Source organism: Coptis chinensis, chromosome 4 (assembly GCF_015680905.1).
Source record: "Coptis chinensis isolate HL-2020 chromosome 4, ASM1568090v1, whole genome shotgun sequence".
NCBI classification, from domain to species: Eukaryota; Viridiplantae; Streptophyta; class Magnoliopsida; order Ranunculales; family Ranunculaceae; genus Coptis; species Coptis chinensis.
In genome coordinates, this window is record NC_141459.1 from 5,943,704 (window position 1) to 5,961,004 (window position 17,301).

At 37.2% G+C, this 17,301-nt stretch overlaps 2 protein-coding genes across 6 annotated transcripts; both read left to right on the forward strand.

Moving 5' to 3' along the window:
* Positions 1-8,334: 8,334 nt before the first annotated feature.
* On the forward strand, positions 8,335-13,065 carry LOC147501461 (uncharacterized). Of its 3 annotated transcripts, none has more exons than XM_086606519.1 (12): positions 8,335-8,433; positions 8,731-8,864; positions 9,580-9,649; positions 9,794-9,871; positions 10,101-10,217; positions 10,407-10,838; positions 10,929-11,332; positions 11,689-11,788; positions 11,882-11,941; positions 12,021-12,107; positions 12,314-12,442; positions 12,526-13,065. In XM_086606519.1, exons 2-12 carry the CDS (start codon positions 8,743-8,745, stop codon positions 12,826-12,828), a joined length of 1,902 nt encoding a protein of 633 aa, XP_086462645.1. In that variant the 5' UTR covers positions 8,335-8,433; positions 8,731-8,742; the 3' UTR covers positions 12,829-13,065. The 3 variants fall into 3 exon arrangements, with proteins under 3 accessions (XP_086462645.1, XP_086462644.1, XP_086462646.1); XM_086606518.1 differs by having other exon boundaries at positions 8,427-8,568; XM_086606520.1 differs by lacking the exons at positions 8,335-8,433; positions 8,731-8,864 and adding an exon at positions 9,341-9,481.
* A 580-nt stretch (positions 13,066-13,645) lies between these two features.
* Positions 13,646-16,678, forward strand: PDV2 (plastid division2). Of its 3 annotated transcripts, none has more exons than XM_086606521.1 (3): positions 13,646-14,032; positions 14,225-14,855; positions 16,231-16,678. In XM_086606521.1, the coding sequence occupies exons 1-2, from the start codon at positions 13,838-13,840 to the stop codon at positions 14,849-14,851; spliced, it is 822 nt and encodes a 273-aa protein (XP_086462647.1). In that variant the 5' UTR covers positions 13,646-13,837; the 3' UTR covers positions 14,852-14,855; positions 16,231-16,678. The 3 variants fall into 3 exon arrangements, with proteins under 3 accessions (XP_086462647.1, XP_086462648.1, XP_086462649.1); XM_086606522.1 differs by having other exon boundaries at positions 13,689-14,032; positions 16,279-16,678; XM_086606523.1 differs by having other exon boundaries at positions 13,743-14,032; positions 16,268-16,678.
* Positions 16,679-17,301: the final 623 nt, after the last annotated feature.

Genomic DNA, 17,301 nt, shown 5'->3' on the forward strand with positions numbered 1-17,301 from the left:
CACAGGATATATTGTTCGACAAGTGCTTGGCTAAATTACACAACTTCCAAGTTCCAACTCGAGTCCTGGAAGTCTAATAAGATATTATTATCGAAAAAAGAAGAAGTCTAATAAGATATTTAGCAATCAGAATATTAGTCATGGTATTCGTTTTTTAAGTCATATAGTTGCAGTCTTTGATTGCGTATGTTCTGAGTGCCTACGTTTTATACAACAGTTTAATTGCTGTCACCCTCACTGATGAGCTAGGTTCAAGTTTAACTTGACTTTCCTTTCCTTTCAAGATCATGATTTATATTAAACTCAACTTAAAAATTATTTAGATGCATGGTTTGATGGACATATAGTAATCCTAGCCTTAAAAAGATTACTTTTGGGAGAAAACCAAGTAGCATGGGAGTCTGTTTTATTAAGAATCTCTGTCACTCTTCAGCAATGTTTGCATTAATTATTCATGATTGCAACTTGATTATTACATAAAACCAGAAGCATGTCTGTCAGTTTTCATTTAATTATTTGATCTTCTTACCAACTCGAAAATGGAGAACATTTTCTTATGCCTGGTGTGGGAAACTACCCATCTTGGATAGCTCATTAAAAATTTGGTAGACGATAAAACAGAAGTTTCAACCATCTTATTTATTTTGTTAATCTCTTCTTAAGATAAGAAGATTCAAAGTTTCCAACTTCCGATCACTTATCTTGTCACTTAGCAAGTTAGCATCATGCTTAAGGTCCTCAATCTCATTGACCATCACGATTTTCTAAAGCACACTTCAATACGTAGTCTATAGTCTATACCCTATACAAGCTTGAGCAATAACCAAGTTAAAAATGGTTGGAGTTGATGATTAGTAAAGTCGGTAAAACTTTTGGGTGATGATATTAGAAGTTTGGGGTTCGAACCCCGCCAGCGTCAAAGAGTTACTGATCTCATTTAAAACAGGTTTGCCAATAAAAAATAATAATAATAATAATAATAAAAATGGTTTGTTTGTCTAATTCAAAACATTTGGTTTTGAAATTTATAGAAGGACAGGAAAGGAGAACATACTCCTATAATATAAAATGATACATATATTAAACTTTGAAAAATGATTAAAAAGGTGTAGAGAATAGCAAACCAAATATGATGATGGTGGATGGTTCAACGATGCAAAAGCACGTTAGTGATTAAAATAATTCATCTTCACCTTAAGAAGTATGAGTAATGATGGTGGATGGTTCAACGATACAAGAGTACATTAGTGAGTTCCATCGACGCCTATCGGATTATTTGAATGTTGGCATGAAGATGGATGATGAGGATCAAGCGGCATGTTTAATATTCTCTTTGCTAGAAAGTTATGAGCATCTAATGACTAACTTTATAAACAGAGAAGATATAGATCTCGACGAAGTTCAAATTGCGCTTCTTTCTTATGAGTTGATGAAGAAGACACGAGTTGAGAATAGCATTGATGTAGGACAAGGGCTAGTGGCAAGATGAAATTCATATGAACAGAATTCTACAAGCAATGAGAATTCTAGGTCCAAGTCAAATAAGCATTTAAAACATGTACAGTGCTACAATTGCAATGAAAATGGACATTATGCAAGTAATTGTCCTCACCCGAAGAAAGAGAACAAGAGAGATGGTCATAAAAAAGGTAAGGCAAAAATTGAGGCAAATTATGTTTCAGGCTTTGAAGGGGATGAGTTCAGTCTCTGTGTGTCCACACAAGACTATATGACCGAAAGGTAGATTCTTGATTCCGTGATGTTCCTATCATATGTGCCCAAATAAAAATGGTTTACTTCTTATGAGAGCATTGATAGTGGTTCCGTTTTGATGGATAATGGCGTTGCTTGTAAGATGGTAGAAATTGGAACTATACGGGTCAAGATGTATGATGGTGTAGTGAGGACTTTAACTAATGTGAGACATGTTCCTGAGCTAAAGAAAAGTCTTATTTCTCTTGGTACCTTGAATTCCAAAGGCCACAAGTTTGTGGGGGAAGGTAGAGTCCTAAATATTGTTAATGGTTCTTTAGTTGTTATGAAGGGTTAAAAACATAGAACCTTGTATACTCTAATAGGTAGTACGATGATAGGCGATGTAGCAGTGGGTGCATGTAGTAATGATTATGAGTGCACTAAGATATGACATATGCGTTTAGGGCATATGAGTGAAAAAGGTTTGTCTGAGTTGTGCAAGCGAGGATTCTTGAAGAATTTGAAGAAGCCAAGTATGGGATTCTGTGAGCATTACGTCTATGGGAAGCAGTGCAGAGTCAAGTTCAAGTCAAGTAAGCACACGACAACAGGCATTCTTGACTATGTGCATACGAATGTTTGGGGACCCTCCAGGGTGGCTTCAAAGGGAGGTAATCGCTACTATGTTTCATTCATTGATGATCATACTCGCTATGTGTGGGTGTATATGATGAAATCGAAAGATGAAGTGTTTGAGACATTTAAGAAATGGAATGCAAGGGTTGAGAATCGCACAGATAGGAAGGTAAAGACATTACGGTCTGACAATGGTATTGAGTATACCTATGGACCTTTCTAAGAGTTTTGTGCGCAACAGGGAATTGCCAGACACTGGACAGTCAGGGGCACGCCACAGCAGAATGGAATGGTATAGATGATGAATAGGACCTTGCTTGAAAGAACGAGATGTTTGTTGTCTAATGCCAGTCTAGGCAAAGAGTATTGGGCAGATGTAATGTCCATGGCGTGTTATCTGTACAATAGGTCAGCAGTACCAGCTATAGATTGCAGGACACCTTATGAGGTGTGGTCAGGTAACCCAGCTGATTATAGTATTTTGCGAGTATTTGGATTGACAACTTACTAACATGTGAGGGAAAACAAGTTAGATCCTAGAGCTAAGAATGTCATATTCTTAGGCTTCGCAAATGGGGTAAAGGGATACAGATTGTAGTGTCTAGAATACCACAAATTCCTGGTCAGCAGAGATGTTACCTTTGATGAGACTTCTGTGTTATCTTTTAGTAAGCCGGAAGTAGCTGGGCAGAATGGTGAGTCTATAGAAGTTCAAGCTACTAAGCTTCGAGTTATTCGATCTGCCAGATGATTTGGTTAGATTATGGTGAGGTACCAAATCATGGAACCACACAACAACATGAAGAAGAGCAAGAGCATCCGCAACTTGTAGTGGCTGACCCTAGGCCAAAGAGACAAGTTAAAGAAGTGCACAAGTATGGGCACGACAAGCCGGTGAAACATTATGGTCAGGTAGATTTAGTGGCATATGCATTGAATATCGAAGATGATGAGCCAGATAGCTTCAAGGAAGCTGTTAGAGATGCTCATTACAGAGATTGGTTGGTAGCTATGCAAGCAGAGATGGAATCTCTTGATAAAAATCACACATGGGACCTAGTTTTATTACCAAAGGGCAAAAGGACTATTAGGTAGTAAATGGGTGTTCAGAAAGAAAGAAGTCCTTCCTGAGTCCGACAGTACTAGGCACAAGGCAAGAGTGGTAGCAAAGGGTTTTTCACATAAGGAAATAGTCGACTACAATGAGGTATTTTCCCCTGTGGTCAAACATACGTCCATTCGTGTGTTATTGAGTTTAGTTGCTCACTTTGATTTGGAGTTAGAGCAACTTGATCTGAAAACTGCTTTCTTGCATGGGGACTTGGAGGAAGAGATCTATATGAGATAACCTGAAGGGTTTGTCGTTGCTGAGAAAGAAGATCATGTATGCAAATTGAATCGGTCACTGTACGGATTAAAGCAATCACCCAGGCAATGGTACAAGCGCTTTGACACGTTCATGATGCAACATGAGTACACCAAAAGTAAGTATGATTGTTGTGTTTACTTTCGTAGGCTTCGTGGTAATTAATGACTTCATCTATCTCCTGCTTTATGTGGATGACATGCTTATTGTTTCCAAAAGCATGGTGGAGATAGACAAGTTAAAATCTCAACTTAGCTCTGAGTTTGAGATGAAAGACTTAGATGGAGCCAATAAGATACTGGGCATGGAGATTGACAGAGATAGACAGAATCGACGGATAGTTGTATCTTAGAAGAAATACCTTCAGAAAGTACTTTCGCGTTTTGGTATGGAGAATGCAAAGTCGGTTTCTACGCTTTGGTTGGGCATTTTAGGCTTTTAGCTAAGTTCTCTTCTAGTTTGGTGGAGAAACAAAAGCATATTACACATGTTCCTTATGCTAATATAGTGGGCAGTTTGATGTATGCTATGGTGTGCACACGCCTAGACATTTCACAGACAGTTAGTGTTGTAAGCAAGTATATGGCTAATCCTGGGAAGCAGCATTGGGAGGCAGTGAAATGGGTATTAAGGTACTTGAAAGGTACTTTGGATGTGAGACTAGTTTATGGTGGAGGCACTTGTTATGTCAGTGGATATGTGGATTCAGATTATGCAGGTGATCTAGATAGACTACGATCGACTACTGGTTATGTGTTTATGATGCATGGTGCACCGGTTAGTTGGAGGTCTATGCTACAGGCTACAATTGCTCTATCTATCTACCACCGAGGCGAGAATATATGATGCTGGCAAAGGGCGAGGCAAATGAAAGAGGCATTATGGCTTCGAAGTCTTCTGAATGATATGGGTATTGAGTAGAACAGTGTTGCTTTGCATTGTGATAGTCAGAGTGCTATTCATTTGGCGAAAAATCAGGTTCATCATGCTCGGACCAAGTATATTGATGTCCGTTATCATTTTATATGGGATGTCGTTTGAGGATGGTGATGTAGCACTTGAGAAAGTGGACACCTATGACAATCCTGCTGATATACTGACTAAGGTTGTCACCGGAGTTAAGTTCCAATACTGTTTGGACTTACTCCAAATCCTACATGCTTGATAGAGCTCTTTGTGGGCATGGCCCTTAGGGGCGGATGGACTGCGAGTTTCTGGATGGATGTATTCTTGTTGGATGTGTTCGGCTTGGTTTTATGTGTTAAAACTTCACCGAGATGGAGAATTGTAGAGAAAAACGATGTTTTCTCATTCTGGTGTGAAGGGCGAGACCTGCGCTCCATTTACACCTGGGCAAGGTGCGACCCGCGCTCATGCCTTTGGTGACTTACATGCTCTTCAGCGCGACCCGCGCTCCACCTTATTTCAGCATGAATTTGTCCTTTTTCGGAAGTTTTCTGAAATAGTATAAATATAGGTTTTTTCTGTAGAAACCTAACTTTTCTAAAACAAAGAAAGAGAAATATTATAAGTAAGCAATTCTTTGTGAGTTGAGTGTTCATTCTTTGTGAGTGAATTGAGAGACTTATAATCTGTTACTCCGGACATCTAGTAAAGCTTGGAACTCGCAGTGTGGACGTAGACAATTTGCTGAACCACGATATATCTCGTCTTGTAGTTTGTGCTTCTTTTATATTAATTGTTTTACTTTAGATACTTGTTATTTGATATTAAGAAATGTCGGGATTACTTTGGAGGGTGTTGAGGTTTTGTCTAGTAAGAAGAATCAATCCTTGTGTATGATTGATCTATTGTAGTGGGTAACGTTGTTTCCGCAGTGTTATATTCACAATAAAAGGGTATCGAACTTTTACAAGTTTTGACAATATGGAGACTAAATTTTTTTTTCAATCAAATTAGGGACTAAACTTTTTAATGTTTGTAATGTGGGGACTAGTTACACATGTAGTCTAAATTTCTCACATGGTGTTTCATAATTCACAAGTTACGTACATTGCTATACACTTTTTTACCAAAGTATATTCATGCTACAACCTCATCACCATAGAAATTAATTCGAATTGTGAAAAACCGTGTGAGAAATTTAGATGTTATGTTACCATAGTTTGAATTTCGGAATTTTTGAAATTCTGACAAATTCAAAAACCGAAATTCATTAAATTTCGACCCTTGTTGTATTCGAATTTCGAATTTCGGATATTTCGACTCTATATTCGGAATTCTGTTTTTTTGAAAAACCGAAATTCTGGCGAATTCCGGAGTTTCGTTCGGAATCACGAACTATGTATGTTACACATGTCCCCCCATTGCAAAAATTAAAAAATTTGGTACCCAATTTAACTGAAAAAAATTTTTAGTCCCAAAACTTATAAAATTCGATATCCTTTTTAGTGGTTTTTCATATTTAAATTTGTGCATAATTCAAGATTGATGTCCGCAGTGCCTCTAAAATACATCATGAGTTTCCGCTTAACATCAGTGTTCTCATTTTCTCTCTCGAAAATAATTTTTTTTGTTAGTTAAGAACTTAAACTAAACTAATTGATGAGATCGTTAAAGTAATTCTGTCAGACTCACTCATACACTGGGAAAGAGCCGAGCATTAATTTGTAATGGGGCGGCCTGGTGGAGCTGAAGTTTCTACATTGGTGGCTAGAATGTTTTCATTTTTGTGGTCACTTCTTTTCCGTAGAAGTTGACAAAAATAAACAAATCCGAGGAATGCCATATAACATTATAACATACATGATTGACATACTTTGTGCATTTCTTAGCAAGATTGGATTCTTGCTTAAATTTATGGAAAAATAGGAAAAACAAGAATCCATCATTAGGAATTTAGGATTTGTTGCTATATTACTAATATTAGGTAAACATGAGTTAGTCTGAACTCTGAAGTTGTGAATGTGTGCCAAGTTTTTGGAGGGTTTATACAGTTTTATAGTCAGGACTCACGAGCACCATCGTCACTCTTACAACAAAGAGTCAACGATCGTATGTCTATTATGGAATCATTTGCTACAGGCATCAGAAAGAGTCTGAACGGAAATTAAGATATAAACAACAAAATTGTTACCTTGTGAGTCCATGTCCTATTTCTTCTTCTATACTCTTAAATCCTCTCTCTACTTTCGTATACAACAACAAGCTTTTATGTCTTTTCTGCAACTTCTTATGAACCTCAAAGCACTCTCCCTATCTCCCTTTGTGTGGTAGCTGTAATAAACAACTTTTCCTGCATAAAGACAGAAAAAAAGAACCTGACTAACTTGCTTCACCCATTTTCATTTTGTATCGATTTTACAAAAGGTCAATACCCAACAAATCTTATTCTATTCAATGGATTCTACGACAAACGTTACTCATTGCCTGCAGAAGGACAATTTGGGCACGTCCAGTCGCTTAAGGTGAGCTTAGCTCATTAGCCAAACACCCAAAACAAATACAAAAGCTTTACTAACAAATGACAAAACACATTTCTTTTTTAAGCTTCGTATTAGTCCTTTATTCTCACCTTTCATCCCTTTTGAGAGTTGCTTTGTGCCCTCTTTATACATTCTATCTAACACATATCTTTGTTGTGTACTATATGTCTATATACGGCCATACGCCCATACTTGCATTTTATGTACGTGGATATATGAGCCTCATTGTGTACAAAAACATTACGCGTTTTTCCACTTGGTTTCATAAAAAAAAAGGATTATTGTGTATAAGTTACACAAGTTAAGACTGCTTGCAATGGAATCTTATTTATTTTCTTGAACATTCAACGGTAACTAGTGCTTAATGAAAGATCAATCTGGAGTTCTGGACATTACATAGCGTGAGATTTATGTGTTACAAACCTTGTGAAATTGAACCTTACATAGTTACATTTGTTGGAAACCTGGTCTTCTCATAAACTTTAGTACGCATATGGGAAAGTTTAAGTATGTGGGCATGTAGTCTGGGTTTTATCGTGCAGCTCAAGAATTAACTATACTTCCAGATTTTTCCTACTGTTCTCGAGGATCATTAGGTTGAACGACATGTCGACATGTAGCAACACCCACAAGGCCACAATGGCCACTTGTCAATATATTGTGATAGTGTGGTACATTAATAATTTTGTATCCTAAAAATTATAATTTCCTAGTGACAATAGTTCTACCCAAACTGATGAATAAAAACAACCAACTTTTAAACCTAATTCATGAACTTTTTCAAGCAATTGATCTTGTGAATTGTGGATAGTTTGCCAGGCCAATGTTCTGAATCAGCAGCAATATGTGGTTTAGACCATTAGGCCCGGTGGACCACTTAGGGTGAGTAGAGTTGAGTCTCCATCCAACTTATTGGTGTACAAAAACAGTTTCCATTAGACTTCTAGCTAGTAATATATAGGGAACAGACTGCAAAACATGGAGGGTCACCAACTCCCACTTGCTTTCTAACTAGAGAAAGAAACATAATATATACATGGGATTGTTGCATTTCACTTACATTTATTAGCCATTATTTTCTTCTTCCAGTGTGTGTCACTCTCATTAGATCTACTTAACCCATTTTCCTAACTTTATGCTCTCTATATTAAATATACTAAACTGATTTGTTCTTTTAATACAAAAAGTCATAACACAAAAAGCTACAAAGTTTTGAGTCCCTTGTAGTCTTGTAGAACAGACTTGCTGTTCTGTTAATTAAAGTATCTAGTCAAAGACTACTTATGTATTGTAAGTTTGTAACTGAGTTTTTATTAAGCATTTATGATCATCTACACTGAACAAACAAAAATGAGAATCTAAGCAAAACCCATTTGGCATTACACTGTTGGGAACAGTTTCATCTCATCAAAAACTAATCTTTTAGTAAATTCTCTCTCTCACTTTTCTGTCTGATGTTTTCTTTTCTTGTTTTTTTGTGCATTTTCTTGTTACATGGTTTTGAGTTCTTTGGACTGTTTTTTTCACTCTTTGCTTTTTCATACTTGTTTCACTGAAATGGAAATCTTGCTCTACTCATTACAACAGCTTTTCTAAACAATGGGGTTTCAGACAAGTTGGAATAGCACTAATAAAATGCAGGAAGTCAAGTGTCATGATTCTTCTTTGAAACCTTCACAGTTCATGGTAGTAGAAACTCCAAGGCACAAACGTTCTAAGAGGTATGTAAACATTCACATTACTAGTTTACAAGGTTGTTCTGTTTTTCACATTTCCCAAGTTTTAATGGGAAGTTACTTAAAATCTTCAGGCATGTTCTTTCTGTTTTGTTTCTCTGCTAGTTTTGTTGATGGGCTTTTTTAGCCCAAAACTAAATTTTGGAATTGTAGACATTCATACTGTTTATTTGAGGATTCACGTTTATACAGTTTTGTTTTATTAAAAAAAAACACACACAGAGAGAAGAGTCCTTTCCGCTATTTCTAGTTATGTGTTCACTTAACGGGGAGAAAAAGAAAACCAAAGTGGAATTTTGAGAAAAGGGGACTCTGGAAATGCAAAAGCAGAGGATTTTTGGGCTAAATGGGTCTTGTCAGTGAGAACTTGGCCGGTGTTGATATCAGAATTTGAGTTTCAGGCTATGTGGGGTGTTAAAATATAATATTTTCTGTACTTGTAGCATTTTTTTTTTAATGACATTGTAACACATGGAAATCATTATGGGCTTATGGCCATGTTTATGGAGTGATAATAATTCCAACCTGCAATATTATGGCAAACAAGATATGCAGGTTTCCCTGCTATAAGTAGTGGAGGAATGAGTAGATTATTTTAAGATGTTAGTTGCCTTTTTTATTTTTGTATTTCCCATTTTACAGCAATTTACTAGACTTCACCTTTAAAATGGTACTGATGTTTATTGTTCTGTGATAACAGCGATTCTTGTCAGAAAGTCAAGGAAGACGGTTCCATTATGATAGATGAAGCTTCTAACCGATTTAAGCTGGTAAGACACCTTCAGGTTCCTACAACCATTTTAAGTCTACTTCTTTGCATGAATAGATTTTAATAGCTTCATTTGAGCAGTAACAGCAACATTGCGATTAACTTCTATAGTCTTTTTACTAACATATATGTTTATTTGTTACAGGATGCAAAAGAGCTGAACGATCCTACTGAAACCAAGAAGAAGCAATCGCCTAAGAGTGAGCTCTCTTTAAAGCAAGAGGTATGGAACTGAACTTATTAGTTCAAACATTTAGGAGGCATGTAAATCAACTATCGAGTTGTGTCTCTGGTAGATTTCTCCAATCCTGTAGAGTTCTCCAATCCTGTCCCTTCATTCCTCTGTATCTTTTTCCCTTCAAATTTTAATGTCTTTGAGCCATGAATTTCTTTCAGCTTTTGGGGTTAGTATTTAAATTATTCATAATCCCTCAATTTTATTATCTGTTCAGATCCTACAGCTTGAGAAGAGGTTAAATGACCAATTTGCAGAAAGGAGGGCTCTTGAGAAGGCTTTAGGATACAAGTCTTTTTCACATGATAGTTCAAATGAAACTTCAGTGCCAAAGGTAAAATTGCTCACAACTTCCGTCAAGGGACCGAAAAGGCTCTTAGCATGTTTGACACCATCCTTGGCTAATTCCAAAACATGTCAAACTCACATAGCAGATTTCTTTGTCATGATCATATCATATATTTCTATTATGCTTTTAACTTAGATTTCAGTTAACAAACTTCCATATGTCCTTTGAATGCAGCCTGCCAAAGAACTAATCAAGGAAATTGCAGTGTTGGAGTATGAAGTTGTGCATTTGGAACAATATCTTTTGTCATTGTACCGCAAAGCATATGATGACCAACAAGGTCCTACCTTGTCTCCATCTACTGACGATGATAGGTCAAGATCACCTTCAATCACTCAAAAGAAGATCCTACTAGAAGTTTCTGGACTTGAGATAACACCAAAGAAGGAAAATGCTGAACTGCAATGTAATCAAGTGTTTCCTCATAATTCCTTTGCCGATTCACAGAACGAACATTCTACCCCTGAAGTCAAAGAGAAGGTATTGGATTCATGTGTTTATCGCAGCCGTTCCTCTCTATCTCAACTCTCAGCTTGTTCGCCGCCGATGGAAAGTCTGGGTAAAACTGTGCGGACATGCCATTCCCAACCTTTGTCTTATGTAGAGGTAGATATATATTCTTCTCTTGTGAGGTATCTTTCTGTGTGTTACAGTCTAAGTCCCTCCACAAAATAACTTACAATTACATTTCTACAGCATGTACAGAGTTCTACTACAAATGTGATAAGTCTAGCAGAACATCTTGGTACACGTATTTCTGATCATATTCTTGAGACACCCAACAAGTTCTCTGAAGATATGATCAAGTGCATTTCAGCTATATATTGCAAACTTGCAGACCCACCTTTGACGGGTGAAGGACCCTCATTTTCTCCTATTTCGTCATTATCATCGATCAGTTTTTCTCCTCAAGATCAATGTGATATGTGGAGCCCTCGGTACAGAAAAGATTCTTCTTTTGATGCAAGATTAGATAATCCATTCAATGTTGAAGGCTTAAAAGAGTTCAGTGGACCTTACAGCACAATGGTAGAAGTGCCTTGTATTTATAGGGATAACCAGAGGCTGACTGAAGTGGATGACCTGCTCCAAACTTATAGGTGAGTTTTGTTACTTGCACAGTTGCACTCTTTATACCTTAAGAATGTATCACTATCTTAATCAACCCGTGGTATATTGGTATTCCAACTTGCAAATTAACTAAAAACAAGGTAGGGGATACCATGCATTGGAGAAGATATAGAAAGAAATATTGGCTGGTGACAAGTATTTCATGCTGATAAGAAGATGACAATGAAATTTTACATACTAGAAACTGTATTAAGTGTACATTTGTAGATATAGGCTCCTCATTTTGCTCATCCACAACATCTTTTAGTGTCACTGAGCATCAAACCTATTGGTAGTGCTCTTACTCTACCACTTTTAATCTTGAAAATTTGATGCTCAATTTCAGGTCACTTGTTTGTCGGTTAGAAGAAATTGATCCAAGAAAGATGAAGCATGAGGAGAAGATTGCTTTCTGGATCAACATACATAATGCGTTGGTGATGCATGTAATAATTTTTCTATAGCTGTCATATATTTGTTTTAGCATTTTTCTTGCACTGTGACTAGAGAATAACCCCTCTTCTGTTTTTGTTCTACAGGCATTTTTAGCCTATGGGATTCCACAAAATAATCTTAAAAGAGTGTCTTTGCTTCTCAAGGTGAGCTGAGTTTCATTGATGTTCTTTAAGAATGATATTTTGCATGACTGAAGTTTACATCGACTTGTGTTCAATCCAGGCTGCATACAATGTGGGTGGTCAGACTATAAGTGCAGACATGATACAGACTTCTATTCTGGGATGTCGTATGCCTCGTCCGGGACAGGTGGATAATATCTATTTACTTTTTCCTTGAAATTGCATTTGCTAGATATTTTTAAGTTTGTCTTTAGTAGCAATATTTTTTAACTCCTATGTTTTCTACCGTTTTACTTGTCAGTCTGTCACAGTGGCACGTTGGGAGTTATGTCCACTTTGTTTATGGATTAAAATATGTAATTGGGGCTAATGAAACTAAATTTCTTCTTGTAGTGGCTATGGATACTATTTTCTCCCAAAACCAAACTTAAAGCTGGGGACAATCGGCAGGCATATGCAATAGGGCATACAGAACCTCTTTTACACTTTGCACTATGTTCAGGAAGCCATTCTGATCCTGCTGTATGTAGTTCTAGCTTATTTTCATATTTTTAGTTTATCTTTTTTCCTATTGCAAGCCGTACCTTACCTTTTAATATGTTCAGATCCGTGTATACACACCCAAGAGAGTCGTCATGGAATTAGAAGCTGCAAAGGAAGAGTATATTCGTGCTAACTTTGGGATACGCAAGAAACAGAAAATTCTTTTGCCGAAGCTGTTGGAGTCATTTGCGAAGGATTCGGGTTTATGTCCAGTTGGTGTAGTGGAAATGATCCAAAAAGGTATGCCTGAGACTCTACGGAAGAGCATGCAGAGATATTTAAAAGGAAGAAATCAGAAGAACATAGAGTGGCTTCCTCATAACTTTGCTTTCCGCTATTTGATATCTAAAGAGCTAATCAAATGATCCAAGTTAGCCTATCAACGCTGACAGTCCATATATTGAGTGCCTGTGTGTTGGTTAATTATGAGATAGATAAGCCTTGAATTCTTTTTTGCTCTTATAGCACTTTTTGTACAAATGGGAGAGAAGTTGTGGCAAGAGATATGAAGATAGAAGTGGGCGGGTTTTTTGTATAATGTACACCCTTCAATCTGCTCAATTGTGCTTGTGTAATGAAAAGCCTATGTTTTTTGTAGTGTACCATCAAACGTTCCAATGATAGTTTAGATGTAGATTTGATGTATGTTATGGTCTCAAAATTCTAACTGAACTCATTGACAGACTAGCTCATGTATGAGTGGTCTAAAATATCAAATCAACCTAATGATAGTTCAGTAATACTTAGCCTTAGGAGTTTGTATTTTGTATAATGAATTTGGAGCTTAGGACAAATTTGAAGTGGGCTGGCAAATCCAAAACTCTTGGTTTTTTTACCAGTCAAAGGACCCAAAGTTCAATTACAAGTGGGCAAGTAGCTATCTACACAAAAGAGTGAGGCTTGTAGGGTAAGCTGTTGCAAACCCTCCTTGCTCTTGGTGAAGAAATAGCCTAGCAGTCTAGCACGCAGCAGCAAAATAGCAAATCCTCAAAAAGGAAAATCTGGAAAGACACAGGCCACACGGGTATATAATCGTAAGTGGATAGAGTATTGTATCAGGGCCAAGAACGAGCCCAACCCTAAAACTGAAGTCGGTACATCAAGACCACACACGAACAGAATAATAATATATATATATAATAAACAAAGCGAAACAAAGGAAAAGGTGACCTTATGAAGTCCGAAACAAAACAAAAAATGATAATCTTTTTCATATTTTTGTGTTTGTCAGTACCAAGATAGTATATTATAAGTACACACATACACGGTCGAGAAACACTTTGGGCCCTTCCTCTTTTTCCTGACATTTTGTTACAAACCTGACTCTACTAGTTCTCACTTCTCAAAGGCAAAGGAGGCGCAACAGAGGAGGAAATGGAGGGAGATGAGATAAGTGTAGTATTGTCACGAGTATCTGAACTTCGATCCAAGATAACAAATAGCATTTCTGACAAAGCAACAACAAAGAGCTTAACACCGGCTGGTGCCGAGGAGGAGGATGAAACAACTAGTCTTTTTAGTATCCGGGATGCTTTGGAATCTCTTCAAGAGGTTCTCTCTTCTTTACAGGTCTGCTTTCTACTTAAATTAGCCATCTTTTTAGTCCTCTATGACATTAGTTTTCTTGCATTCTCTTGAAAAGTTATCCATGTCAATAACCCTGCTGCTTTGGATTTTGGATTGATAGTAATAATATCAAGGGAAAAGAAAATTATGTGATGGGCTTTATGGGGCTAATTGACAATTCTTATTAATGGTCAGGCACTACAACAACAGCAGCGATATGAGAGGGAAGCAACTCTAGCCGAGATTGATCACAGTCGTAAAATTTTACTAAAGAAGATCAAGGAGTATAAAGGGGGAGACTTGGAAGTGATACACGAAGTGTCTGCCTTTGCCAGTGAGACAGTTGAGCATGATGATGATGATCTCCTTCTTCCTCCGTATCCAAGCCATCCTCATCCACTTATCTTGGATAATGGATATTCTTCTAGCTTCCCTTCCAAACATAATTTCTCCCGAAATGTAGTCAATGGCCTTCTCCCAATAAACAAAGAAAGCAAGTTGGAGAAAGAGCAAGCTCAAACCCCAGCTAGAAATGCATTCGCAGGATTCAGATTTTTTTTAAGTGTAGCTGCTAAAACGGTGGTTACCCTTGTTGGTGTGGTATCTATCTTGAGCTTAGCTGGTTTTGAGCCAAGGGTCAGGAGGACTACGGGATTTAAGTTTAAAATTCCTTCATTCGAGGAGAAAGCTAACACTCAGTGTCCACCTGGGAAGGTTCTCGTGATGGAGAATGGTGAGCCTCGATGCCTTGTGAAAGAGAGAGTTGAAATTCCGTTTGAACCATTGGTTGCAACACCAGATGTCAGTTACGGGTTTGGATGAAAAGGTACAAATGTTTCTTTTATTGAAAAGATTGGCTGGACATGATACAATTATACAAAGCACTATCCTAGATGCAGTACTTAGCCAAATATGTTTCTAAGTTGAATTTAAGGTAGATTGCTGCTTTTGTATGTGTCACAGAAGCTGAATTTATTAGAATTGATTGTTGTTTACTGGTAGAACTTATTTAACAGACATTTTCTTTTCTTGAAAGTTTCCTTCGGGGTTGATGAGCCTTCGGGCTAGGGTCTTTCAATGTAACCGGTGTGGGTCTGCCTTAACCCTCTAAATATTTCAAAAAAAAAGTTGATGTGAAGTTACTGGTTTACTAAAACTATTGCTCACGAAATCAAGACGCATAATTGCATATACAGCCCAAAGTTCAGTTAATCCAAACCTTGGCTGTAGATAGTGACAAAATTAAGTAGCAATATGGTACTAGTTTAGTCTTGTTTCTGCTCCAAACTGTGGTTGAGTCCATCACTTGCGGTTTTTAATAATTGATCAGCTTATGACATCTTAGACTCAAGGAAATATTTAATTGATGTTGATGTGTAGTGTGATAATACTTTAGAACATGGTTCCACATTTGCTGTTTCATATTTTGTAGAGTTTGATTTCAAATCATACTATATTCAACAGGTCATAGCTTTCCTTTCCATCTGAACCCCTGAATTGCTGAAGAAAACTTCAGTTTTGCGGCAGTTATTTCACTTACTACTTCAAGTTGGTGTGGACACTTGGTTACATTAAACTCATATAGAACTTTGCACGTCCAGTAACCGGTCTTGCCTGAAAATTGTAGTAACAAAATCTTTTTTGTTTGCTCGGTTTAAGTCATTATTGTTCAGTAATTAGTAGTTGGGGGGTATCTGTCAATGTTGTTAGGATTTAATTGGTTTAGATCACCTTTAGTTAAGTTTCAATTGAGTAAATAAAACAACAAAAAGGAAAAGAATATGATTTAGAAGAATATCAGGGTAGAGTGCAGTAGTCCTGAAACTTGGCAAACCCGGAAGAGAGACATTTTTTAATCCCCTCGCCTGCATTTACTGAAGGAGATTAACTGAAGAGGAAGTATGATATGCTATGCTCTGGCTTACCTTGAGAAACGATTGGTGAGCTAGCGGGAGTCGATTGTGAATAGGACCCATTGAAGGATGGTGACACCACAGTAGCAATAAAAATAAAGACGACTAAAGATCTAGAGGAATATCGGAATTCTGAAGTTATTAAACAAATTGTGAAACTTAATAAATATGCTGTTCATCTGGGTGATAACGTTCTTATTTGCCTTTACCTGTATTATACATGACATAGTCTTTCATGTTTCAATGCCTTTAGCGATTGTTTTCTGATTATGGCATGTATTGATGAAGTTGATGGTGTTACCATATTGTGTTGTTTTCTTGGGAGATGCGGGTCAGATGATTGCAACTATTAGCTGAAGCAGCAATGAGGATAATGCATCTAAGGGAAGACCGGAACAGTTCTGTACAAATGTCAGTTAATACAAGATTGTCAACTATGAGAGGTGGTGAAAGGTTATACAATTAGTGCATGTGGTGACTCTCATCTGAGTAAATTAGTAATACTGCGGCTTCTGTACCATCTGCAAGTATCACCTCTGACCAAGATGACTAGATGGCACTAGTTGTGAAGTATGAGTTGTCTGTTGACAATCTTTGTGTCAGCTGTTTATTTTATGTCTCGGTTCTTAATGTTTTTATGTTAGAGACTGATGACATATTTCAATATCCTTCTGCGAAATTAACAGAAAGTCTACTGACTACTTCTGGTTCATAATCTACGTACTTGTTTGGACAATGTAGAAGAGAATAGGATGTGACCTTACTGGAGTCTTAGATATTGAACATGTGTAGGGATCTTATTATGTTTCTTTATTCTCCCATGGCCATCGTATAGGTTATGCCCATGTCTCTGTACCTCTGTTTGTCAGCGAGAAATTCCTCCTCTGTTCCGTGGCTAAGAAGTATTGTCGCTCGTTAACTTGCACACATTTGTTTTCAAGGTGAAAAGATGATTTAAGACGTATATGTGTTGTGCATGGATTGTGTCATGTCGTTTTAGGTTTTTGAGCAATCGCATCGAGAGTTCTAACTTATATGAGCACACGCAGACATAGATGCCTAATCACGTTTTACGTGAGATGCTATACACGAATGCACACAACTTATTCCTATATGATTGAAAGAAAGGCTTTTCATACCTAGGAATTACAGCATACATCCTCCACACTTGTTTTCATTGTTGGAATTTTTAGTGGAGAGACACAGACTAGACAATGTCTGATGCATCTTGTTCTATACAGTTACCTCCAATAAAAAAAAGTAGTGATAGATGAGCAAGTTCTATCAATCTGGTTGCTATTTGGTGTACATTTTATCTCGCTGATGACCCTCCTTTGTAGAAAACTTAATAAGAATCTG

Excerpts from the sequence above, each read along its gene's own strand:
- PDV2 (XM_086606521.1), top strand. The coding sequence starts at position 13,838 with ATGGAGGGAGATGAGATAAGTGTAGTATTGTCACGAGTATCTGAACTT. Across the intron at positions 14,033-14,224 it reads AGGTTCTCTCTTCTTTACAG|GCACTACAACAACAGCAGCG; the intron begins GTCTGCTTTCTA and ends ATTAATGGTCAG.
- LOC147501461 (XM_086606519.1), top strand. The coding sequence starts at position 8,743 with ATGGGGTTTCAGACAAGTTGGAATAGCACTAATAAAATGCAGGAAGTC. Across the intron at positions 9,650-9,793 it reads CTTCTAACCGATTTAAGCTG|GATGCAAAAGAGCTGAACGA; the intron begins GTAAGACACCTT and ends TATTTGTTACAG. Across the intron at positions 10,218-10,406 it reads ATGAAACTTCAGTGCCAAAG|CCTGCCAAAGAACTAATCAA; the intron begins GTAAAATTGCTC and ends CTTTGAATGCAG.